Source organism: Myotis daubentonii, chromosome 7 (genome assembly GCF_963259705.1).
Source record: "Myotis daubentonii chromosome 7, mMyoDau2.1, whole genome shotgun sequence".
NCBI classification, from domain to species: domain Eukaryota; kingdom Metazoa; phylum Chordata; class Mammalia; order Chiroptera; family Vespertilionidae; genus Myotis; species Myotis daubentonii.
In genome coordinates this window covers 38767115-38778299 of record NC_081846.1, presented here as the reverse complement: position 1 = coordinate 38778299, position 11185 = coordinate 38767115, and the positions used below count along the sequence as shown (strand labels likewise).

The following is an 11185-nucleotide window of genomic DNA, read 5'->3' as shown; positions in this document are numbered from 1 at the left end:
TCAGCTCAGGAAAATATACAGATAACAAAGCACTAAGCAAATGGTAAAGTTTTTAAACATATTTTTTAATATGCTGGCAAACTAAACTAGGTACTTGTTTGTATCCTGCTTGTTAATAATTAACTAAATGCCCCTTTAAAAAATTGACACATAACATAATAATTTAAAAGAATGAAAACCCAAAAGCTAAATGTGAAGATGCTCAAAGCAAAAAAAGCAAAAACCACTGTTTGTCTCTCCACGACCCTCCCTCGCTCCCCTCCCCCAACAGCTTCATATTCCAAGTAGTGAAGAATCACGTAGGTCCTTTCCTTATCTACAAAGATCTGATGACTTCCTAAGCAAGATAAACAGACTAGAAAGTATGCTAAAGTAAACTTTTCTTTTTTTGTTTTATTCTACAAATGCTGCTTAGTATTTTCTTAACTCAGCAAATAAAGCAACTATTCCACTTGGGAATTATTTATACAAAAAATCACTTTAAAAAGAACTGCAGCAATTGCTCAGATTTTTAATACTATTTTATTGCAATTGAATGAGTGTCTTCTAAATTGTGCATTACACCATAATATACAGGATTACAAACAAGATTACAGTACAGATCGATTGCAGTGGTACCAGTATCACGTTTCAAACAGCACTTAGTCTGGACTGCATTTTACATGCAATAGCTATTGTCTAATTATGAATTAAATGGTTTGAATTTATTTAAGCTATGTACTAACTGACTACAATAGTTATAAATCCCAACATTAACAACCTGATTTGATTTAGGCTCAGATTCATTACATGAATATATGACAAACCACCATTTGTGTGACTATGTATAAAATCATGCATTATATTTTCTAGAAACATCAATAGCTTCAGTTTCTCTGTAAAATCGTGGGATGCAAAGGAGTAAAAGACTAAAAAGAAACAGTGCAAATTGTATGTGATAGTCAAGCAGCTTTTGATTTAAAGAAGGGTATGTTGGCATTTGTTTATAATATGTATATAAAAGCTTGTGCAAGCAATGATTTGATATGTTTGATAGGAAATACATCTTTTTTTTTCATCCTCTTGAGTGTTGTGGATCTGGTTTTCATTTTAAAAAGAGGGACAGACTTTAAAGTGAAATGAATTGCTCAAATTGTGCAATTTTTTTTAACAATTAGAGAGGAAAGAAGTGCTAAGGCAACACAATAACTTTCTAAGCACTTTTCTGCTGGTTTAAATTAGTTAAATTATTTTGTATAAATTAGATATAATTCTACTTTTCTGATATGTATAAAAATTGATGAAGCTGCATGGTTTTAAAATAGGAAATCCACATTATAAAAAGTCATTAAAAATTCTGTACAAAATCACAACAAAATAATTCAGCATGGGAAAGGTAACAAGTAGTAAAATGCTGGTTGAAAAATATATATTTATATATATTTTAATTGGCCCATTACTAGTTTAAAAATTGCATAGATCCTAATTATTGCTTGTGATTTTGTTATCCCGATCAGATAATTAATATGATCTGAATACAGCTACACCAAATTTGTGGTGCTTATTTATTTTTTTTTTTACTTTACTGTACTACTTTTTTTTTTTTTTAATAGAAGAGCTATAGAAAATAATACATAAGGTCAACAGGAACTTTGATCCCCTGTTTCTTCCAAAGGCAGTAACGACAATAAATACATATATCACTTGAAGCTTGGAGTATTTGCACTTTGCAGCAGTAGTACCCAAAGGGCTGCCTTTTGTAAACACGACAGTCACTGTAAGCACAGTGGGTTCGTTTCCGGGCGTGGTGAAACTGACGTGCCTCTAATCGTGAAAGATGGCATTGAGCTGGGCACTCATGACTCGCTCATGATGTGAATGGCTATCGAAGGACATGATATTGTCTATAGGGATCTCACAGCGAGGGGCAGCGGCGCCCGAGAAGATTGATCCGTGGCTTTGGGCCCCTGCCAGGGTCGCTGCAGGATAGTGCATGGTAAAGGCATAATTTTTCTCGAACTCGGCGGACGGTTCGTGTTTGAAAGAGAAGTTGCCATTGATGCTGAGCGGCGGGCTGAGGGGTCCATCAAAGGAAGGGCTGGTGCAATCAGTCAGGGGGCTTTCAAAGAAGGGCTCCAGCGCGGCGCTGTAGGCGTGCGGCGGCGGCGGCTTGACGTGGAAGACGTGGGAGCTGTCCATGGTTCCGTAGGGCGGGCTGGGCAACCCCGGCGACTGGTAGGAGTAGGGGTGCACAGGGAAGGAAGCGCTGGCAGTGGGCAGGTGCGGGGGCATTTCCTGGTTCTGCTCCGGCAGAAAAGTCCGAGGATTGAGCTGCAGGCAGCCCGCAACCAGGTTGGTGGTGGGTTGGGATAAGCCCTTGCAGAGCGTCTGTACGAAGGAGACCAGATCCGGGCTTTTGCCGGAACGCAGGATCTCCGACAGAGCCCAGATGTAGTTCTTGGCCAAGCGCAGCGTCTCGATTTTGGAGAGCTTCTGGGTCTTGGAGTAGCAGGGCACCACCTTGCGCAGGTTGTCCAGCGCCGCGTTCAGACCGTGCATGCGGTTCCGCTCCCGGGCATTGGCCTTCATGCGCCTCAGCTTAAAGCGCTCCAGGCGCGCCTTGGTCATTTTCTTCTTTTTGGGGCCGCGTCTCTTGGGCTTTTGATCATCGTCCTCCTCTTCCTCTTCTTCCTCCTCTTCCAGGTCCTCGTCTTCCTCCTCCTCCTCTCCCCCGTTCCTCAGTGAGTCCTCTTCCGCGTTCATAGTGTCTAGGTCGTCCTCCTTCTTGTCTGTTTCGTGCTCCTCGTCCTGAGAACTAAGACACTCGTCTGTCCAGCTCGGAGGACCCTGGGGCTGAGGTTCGCCCATCAGCCCGCTCTCGCTGTATGATTTGGTCATGCTTCGGTTTCCTACAGTCAGTAAGGGAGAGAGAAAGACAGAAAGAAAAAAGGAGGAAAACGCTACATTCAAAAAACTTCATATGCCTTCAGCTCCCACTTCCTCGTCCTGTAAACATGCATGGGAAGTGCAACTCCTTACAAAACGAGTGTCCCTAAGGAAAAGTTAAACGCAGCGTTTTATAACGGCATGTGTGTGCCCCGCTGGTACGCAGGAGACAAGGCAGACGGGGGGAGGGGGGAGAGAGTGACTACGCGTATATGTACACTCCTGTGTGTATGTTTCCTAGTGACCAACTTAAGTCTTTTTATGGGGATTACCGGCAGGAGAATATGTGTGAAAACGAGTGCACATTTCCGTGACTTTATGCTTGTCTGCATGAGTTCAAAGTCACAACGCCACAAAAATAATGAGTTTGAACATCTCAATTCTGTTCCCGTCCCTGTCCTGGCTTCTCAGTACTCAGCGATTAAAGTTGAAGAGCCATTACATAATTTACCAACGCTGGCAGTGATTTTTAAGAAGATTATACTAACGGGAGATTGAAGAGCAAATGCATGGTGGACGAAAAGTACTTTCAACCAAATAATCTCACCATCAACACAACATTTGGGGGGGAAAGTGGGCAGGGATCTTCCATGGCACACTGGCCTTTCTTCCCTGGCCTCCGCTGGAAATCCGCCTTGTACAAAAGCGCCGGTTTGGGGCTGGGGCTGGGGGCGCGGCGAGATCGCTCGCCCAGCGCGGGGATCAGGTGCGGAAGGCGCCTGCCTAATAAACAGCCCATTGAAAAGGCTGCCCGCTCTTTATTGGGCCTTTTCGAAGTTCTCCTCAAACCTCCCTCTAAAAGATGGAGTCATTATAATGGTCAGCAATTGGCAGTGGCGAAGTTAGCGCGTTTAATAAGAGAAATAAAAAGCATTTAGTGAGACAACTGCATTTCTGGTTTCTGCGGTGGCTGCTGGGGACTTGGCCGCCTCTGGAGCAGTAACAGGTAGTATGAGGGAGTCCCGCTCCCTTCTCCACATTTCCCCTCCTCTCAACTAAACTTTCTCCCAACTCGATTTGCTTTCCAGGGTGTGTATACCCAAGGTATCCATGTCCCTTTCATGCGCTGAAAAAATAACTTGGCCCCTCCAATGTGCATCACATACATGCACACAACATAAATCCTGGTAACAAGGGCTTTTTTTTCTTACTGGAATGAATAAGAAAGTAAAGTAGTGCATTGCTTTTAAGATTTTGAAATCACCATTAGCAAACGACCAGAGAGTTATCTGCCTTATTAAAAATCCAAAGATGCTTCTATTCTTCACCTCCTCCGCTCCTGCCCCCCCCCAATTTTTTAAAATAAATTTTAAAATCAGAAAGCTTGCAGTAGGTATTTGAGTGCCAGCAATCATGGGGAGGAATGCCTGCCACCCCCCCCCCCCCCACACACACACACACACAGGCTCACAAAAGCACAGACACAGAATTTCTAGGGGCATTAGGTCTTCAGTTACTGCTTTTATTTCCAAGCAAAAAAGGAAAGGATTGTAATTACCTGCAGTTGTTAGTAGGTCCTGAGCAGTGATGGTCTCATAACCCTGGGGCCTCCGGACGTCGTGCCTTCTGCGCGGGACGAATTCCTCGTGTCCCGGCCGCGCGGGCGCTCAGGTTATATAGCCGAGGTGGTGATGCTGAGCGCGGGCGGGGCCGGGAGCGGAGCGCCAGCAGGTCCCGGCGCCCCGCGCCCGCGCATGCGTCCAGGCTGTGCGCTCCTCTCCGCCTACCCCTCTCCCCCGCCCCTCCAGCCTCGCTCCTCTCTGACCCTCCTCCTCCTCCTGCTCCAGTCTCCCGCAACCCTACCTCCGCCCCTTCTCCATCCTTCCCAGCACGCGCCATATGGTCCTTCCAGTCCGGCCAAGAGCCGGGAACCACGTGACCTGCCCATTTGTATGCCGCGGAGAGCTTCATTCCGGCCCCTTTGTGGCCCAAAGAAAGTGGCCCATCTGTCGCCAGTTAGAGACTCCGCGGACCAGTTTTTACCCGCAGGAGACATTAACCCTTTCAGGCAGCAGAAGGGGGAGCCGCTGCTGGGGAGGGGGGTGGGGTGAGGGGGGGATTTGAGGAGAGGAAGCGGGAAAGCTAACTGACTACGTTTAGATCGGAGGGAGAAGCCAGCGTCGGGGCGAGAAGTAAGGCCTGGGTGAAAGAGGCGGAAACGCGGGGTCTGGGGCGCACAGGGACGCGTCCGGTCTCCTTTCCGTTACTCGCACAGGCACTGCCCTCCTGGGCACCAAGACTCCCTGTCCTCTCTGAGGTGCCCATCTCTTGGCAGACGCTTTGCTCGTTGGCGCCCAAAGGTGGCTTCTGCTCATCTCTTCCAGCCCCTTAAGCAAACATACACGCCACATAGAACGGCTTCATCTGTCAAAGCAGCTTTGACATGGTCCTCTAACCCCCTTCACTGCATCGCCCACTCCCAGCCCCTCCCCTCCGGGATAGTTATTTTGTACCTGTCATGCTACCCTGCCCAGTGAGCTGACCTTCAGGTACCCTTGTCCCTGGAGACCCCTCACTAGGTCGGGCCACTTGGCCCCGTTGGCCTGGGAGCTCTCTTGCTGGAGAGCTGGGCGATTTCTCTGACTCATGGAGTCGCCTTTCAACCAAGCCCATTGGATGGTTGCCCTCACCCATACCTCCCTGGTTCCTTGCCACAGGCTGCTTCCCCCCCTTAATCCTCACTCTGTAAATAGGTATTGGGTTCAGAGGACACTTCTCAGAGGGAGGGTGCAAAGGGCCTGTGCCAAATGGGTCTATCTGGCTCCTCTTTAGAGAAAGGCCACTAGCACAAGTCTGGGAAGAGCTAAAGGCCAGGACTCCTCCAGACCTCAGAGACTCTGGCTTGATTTGACCTCCACCTATAGGGTCATGCGAAGACCACACAGCTTCCCAACTAATTTGGAAGGACCCATATTTGTGTTTAAATGGCGATTCTTTCATTATTCACTTGTTTCCAGCAAGGCATGTTACAATGATACTTTTTTTTTTTTAAGTTGGCCCGATCCCTTCCCTGTCCACTCTTTCTCTGCCCACTTCACCTCTATTCCTCAGTTCACTAACCCCTTCTCCCCTCCCAGGCCCAGTAGCCCCTTGCAATGAACCAGGGAACTTGAGTTGCTTATTTAAAGGCAACAACTCTAAATGCCCCTTGAGTTTGCAAACAGTGTGGGGTTGAGGGCTGGGCTGGGTGCATCTGGGAACAGGAGGGGGGTGTGGAGGGCAGGGGCAGAGGGTCCCAAGGAGATGGCTAGTGTTTGGAAAGTGGAGGTGGCAGCTTCCCAGGCTGGCACAAACCTGATGGGGAATAAAGGGTGTGTGACTTGACCCATTGCCCAAAGCATGAATTGTGCTGAATTTCCAGAGCAAACTGTATGGAGTTTTTGCTTTTCTGGATCTCTCCTTGGTGTACAAAGAGCACAGCGGAGGATGAAAGGATTTAAGCACCTAGGCGCCGTGTTCATTCCTGTGTCTTTAGTGATGGGTTAAAGCTTGAGAGACATCAGAGGAACAACCTGCAGAGACCGGCCCACACTCCGACCTCCGAGGACAGACGCGGCCAGGTCGGGCCGGTCCCGCGGGCTGGCCCACCGCGTGTCTGGGTTGTGGGGCTCACGTCCTGGCTCCCACTTCTCGGTCCTCGGGGGAGAAGCTGGGGGCGGGGTGAAAGCAGGCCCCAGCTGCCCCGAGGCCCAAGGGTGGCCAAGGGAGTTACCCATCCTGCCCCCTCCCTCCCTCCCAGATGAAGAAACTCCCCCAGTTCGCGACACCCTGTGGAGTGCAGGGAACTCTCGGTGGGGCCGCAGTGCTGGGGATGGGAAGTGAACCGGTTTCACCAGCCGAGAGCCTAACGCGCCAAGTGCGGGAATTATTAGAGTCGTTCCCTCCCTCTGCTGATAAACTCATCCCTACCCCGCTGCCCGTCGTTCGCCTAGGCCAGGGGATTGGTACACAGAAAAGGCCGCTCCTGGATGCCCAGAAACCCGGCGAGGGCCGGTCTCCCAGCCCGGGACGCTCCGGTGCGGACCTGCCTCCGTGCGGGGACTGTCTACCCCCCCCCCTCCCCCCGCGTTTGCAGCCGGTGCACGGAGTGCCCGCCGGACCCCTGGGGGGCTGCAGCGGGCTGGTCAGTCCCCAAAGGGAGGCGTCCAGGAGTCCAGATTAGGCCTAAATGGAGGTGCTTTTTGTTGGGGGGGGGCGGGGGCGAAAAGCCGGGGCCGGAAGTAGCGGAGCGCGGGGAGAGGACAGCTCAGGACCCGGCCCACCGCCGAGCCCTGTCCTGCCCCCTTCTTTTCTTCTCTTTCTTTGAACTTTGTTCCGACGGTTGCACACTTCCCCCTCCTGATTCCCCAATTCTCTCCCTGTCCTCTGCCCCCGCCGCCCATTAGCGGCCTTCCCTCTCCAGCTCCGGTCCCCACGGGGCGCCGCAGGCGGCCGAGCGGCACGCGCACTGCACGCGCGGCCAACAAAAGCGGCTTTCATGACTCAGTGCCCTCGAGCAATGCCCCATCCGCCGCCCGGTACCCGCTCCCAGCGCGGGCGCGGGCCGGGCGGGCCGGCCGTTAGAGCGGCAGCCGGAGTGCAGGGGGGGGGGGGGGGGCGCGGGGGAGGGAAAGGGGGGAGGAGGCGTGTGGCTGGGACGTGCGGGCTGGGAAGCGTGTGGCTGGTGGGGGAGCGTGTGCGACGCACTCACGAGGCCAAGATTAAGAGCGGGGCTTGGCCGGCGTCCCCGGCGGTGACCTGTTTCTCTGGGAAGCAGATGCTTGCTTTTGCAAAGGGAAGTTTGCCTTCAGTGAAAGAATCGAGTGTGGCCTGGGCTGCCCCAGGGGGCTCCCGCATCCTCCTCCAGCGCCCCCCGCCTGGAGGGGGCGGGGGGGGGGGCGGTTGTCCTGGCCCGGGCCTGTCACAGGAGGGACGGGAGACACCGAGGGCGCTGGGGCCTGGAGCCTGGAGCCTGGGGCCCAGAGCCGAAGGTCCCTCGTAGGCCCCGCAGCTCCCAGGCCCTCGGGAGGCCAGGGGAGGATGTTGCTGGTGGCGTCCAGGTCTCGGTCCTGCGCCGGTTTGCGCCTCCGCCTCCAGCGAGGCCCCTGGGAGCCCTGGACAGAGGCTGGAGACGCCTGGCTTTGCCAGGCAGTTGGCTGGGGAGAGCCCGGAGCAAAAGAGAAGCTATTAAAATGCCTCGCCATCGCCCCCAGCGAAAAACCCGTCCCCTCCAAATCTCCTGGGCTTGCGGCATAATCTTAATTAATATAATTGATTCATATTGCACCTGCGAGAACAGAAAAAAATGGATTCCAACCCTCAGCCCCACAAATGGCTTAGAGCGACTGGATGGAGCGCGACGCGGCTGTGATTTGGGGAGTGATTTAGGGCCGAGCTTCCCCAACTCCGTCTGCCTGGGCTCTTTCATTTATTATTTATGTCCTCGTGGTCCCGCTGGGACCCGGGTGGCGCCCCTCATGGCGCCTCCAGGCTTCTGAGGGACTTCATCTCGGATCCGGGTCAGGAGTGGAGGGGCTGTCCTTAAGCCACCCTACACGCAGGTCCACGGTGTAAAAACGCAGCTCAGAGCACTCACACGATTGCCGGAGGCCTCGTCATCGGATGGGCTGTGTGTGTGACTGGGTGTGCTGAAGTGTCCAAGCGTGTGTGAATCTGAGAGTGATGTGGAAACGTGAGATTGCGTGTGAACGGGAGTGTGTATTGTTAATGTGTATGAAATGTAGAAAGGATCTGTGTCAATGAGTGTGTGAGTTATGTGAGTGTGTGTGAGTGTGCATGAGTGTGTGCGTTCCTGGGAGCTCCTGGTCTCAAGTGAGGAGCCTACCAGTAAACAGCGCACCTATTTTCTCCCGGATTGAGGAACAGTTTGCGGTCCACAGGGGACCACAGGGCCCGGTAACTGAGAAGCGTCCTGTGTGTGCCAGCCTTTGCCTTAGAAACACCCAGGGTAGCTGGGTGTAGCTGCGGGCATGGAGAGCAGAGACGCACACCCAGAGCACCTGGGCATCCCTCGAACAGTGCTGCAGCAGTGACTTGGGGGAGGAGATCCGTAAAGTTCCTACTGGCCGAGATGCCAGGGAGGCCAGGTTTAGAGCCCCAGGCAGCTTGTAGGGGAAATGGCTTCTCGAGGAATCAGCACCTTGGACAATTCCCCCCTTCTCTAGCGGTAGGGAGTTATCCGCAGTAGGGAGTTTCCGCAAAACCACTCCCCTTCTAGCAGCTTTCGCCTTTTCCTGTTTGCCTTCTTTCTCAAAAAGATTGAGCACCAAATCGAACTTTTAATCAGAGAGCTCCGTAAATCTGCAATTAGTTAGCCACCTTCTTTTCAGAATAAGGTTCCTGGAAAGGTAGATACCCAGCTTCAGGGGTGGGGGAAGGGCTTAAACTATAATTTGAGCTAGGGAGTCTGAAACAAAGAAATGATAATAACTTTCAGAGAGAGAGAGTGTCACTCTTCCAATATTTGCATGTATTTGCCACACAAATAGCATAATGAACTCTTTTTGCTGTGCACAGAAATAATAAAATATTTAAACATGTTTGCGATATTTGCTTTTGTTTTATGGAACACACGTTTAATTGATAATATTTTTTCCTATCAGTGTCATTATCTCAACTCTCCAGTTGTTTCATATTATAAACAATTTCTATTAAATCAATGGGGGAAATAAACCCGCTAAAGTTAAATGGCATTATCTATTCCGATTTAGTGAGCCACACAATTAATTTAAATCATACTAGTTTTAAAATTACAGCTTAATACACATGACATACAAAATATATTGGAAAAGGTCTAATAGAGTTGTGACTCTGAGAAGAACAAGCACCTTTTGTAATTTAAACATCTTAGAAACGTACACCATACACCCTCCCCCATGATTGATCTAATTTTCAAACTTCATCATTATTAGCAATCAGGATCCTTATTAAATTTTATTTAGACTTTGTTGTAATGAAAAGTATAATTTTTTATTCAAGAATTCAGATAGTTTCACCTTCATTAAATAACATGTTTTTGTTCCTCTTTAACAAATACATTTTCACATGAATTAAATATTGATAATTTGACCTTTTGTGTCTTTAATCAAAGGGGGAAAATTCCAAATGTAGATCTTGGAGTTTGGCCCTGGTGGGTCTTTCCGCTTGAATAGGCACTGAGATTAAAGGAGTCAAACTTCCTCTTTCACTGCTTTCTCCTTGCACTAATTGCTTATGCAAAAAATGCAGATTTGTATTAATTAGTAACTCCACTGATTAGTTCTGTGGTATTTTCACATAATAAATCATGCTGCAGACATGAATTTTGGCACATCACCCAGTAGTGGCTCAGGCTGCAATACGAATTTCATATTAAAATAAAATTTCTGACTAAATCCACCTTTCCCATGCAGGTACTATGAGCAGCCACCTGCTGAGAGCACCTGCCATGGGAAATTACTTTCACTTGGTGAGAAGCCACTTTGGGGGCCCAACCAGGACAGTCTGATTAGGTTAGACTACAGTAATAAACAAATAAATAAACACATACAGACAAAGCTAAATAACACAAATGTGCTTAAGCTCTGGGTATTTTGTGCACAATGATGTTATAACAGAGGATCTACTTGTAACGGACGAGATGTTTTAAAAACAACTTCCCAGTTTATGGATGAAATACCTCAATCTATTTTCTTCCTGTGAGATCTTTGCTCCTTTATGACATGGTCTGATAGTCTGAGACTCATTCATCACATCTGCTCATTGATTTATCCCTTCCTTAGGCAGGTAGGCTGGTTTTGAAAGGAAAAGAGGGACCAGAAAATCATCAGGGGGAGGAATATAAATGCTGAGCGCCATCTTGAAGGGAATTGTCCACCCCTTCCATCCTAGAAACTATGAGGTCAGGCACCAGAGTTGCCTGACATAAAACAAATTCTCCTCTCTCCATTGGTAACTCCATGAGCTTCTACACAACTCCTTTCCCTTTCCTTGAAACCTTTAATTTGATGAGTCAGATTACAACCAATATTCCAAGATTATAAGTTAGACCAAGGTGTCTTCTGTGCCCCCAACCAGGCCCTTCTTTTCTTGTCACTGGTGACACTTTTTAAGTCCCCTCAGGTGCTTTCCATAACCTTTTGCCCTTTGTGACCCATGCCTACTATTGAAGCAAGAAGTTCATGAGTTTTAAGAGGAGAGAAAGAGAGAGAAGGAATGATGAGAGTGGTGAAGATAAAGATGCTTAATCTGTGCCCCTACCTGGAGTGCTTGCAAAATCACA

The 11185-nt window shown here is 49.5% G+C and overlaps 1 protein-coding gene across 1 annotated transcript; it reads right to left on the bottom strand.

Moving 5' to 3' along the window:
- Positions 1-503: 503 nt before the first annotated feature.
- On the bottom strand, positions 504-4569 carry NEUROD1 (neuronal differentiation 1). Its single transcript, XM_059703931.1, has 2 exons — positions 4424-4569; positions 504-2888 (listed from the first exon to the last, which is right to left on the bottom strand). Exon 2 carries the CDS (start codon positions 2875-2877, stop codon positions 1804-1806), a length of 1074 nt encoding a protein of 357 aa, XP_059559914.1. The 5' UTR covers positions 2878-2888; positions 4424-4569; the 3' UTR covers positions 504-1803.
- Positions 4570-11185: the final 6616 nt, after the last annotated feature.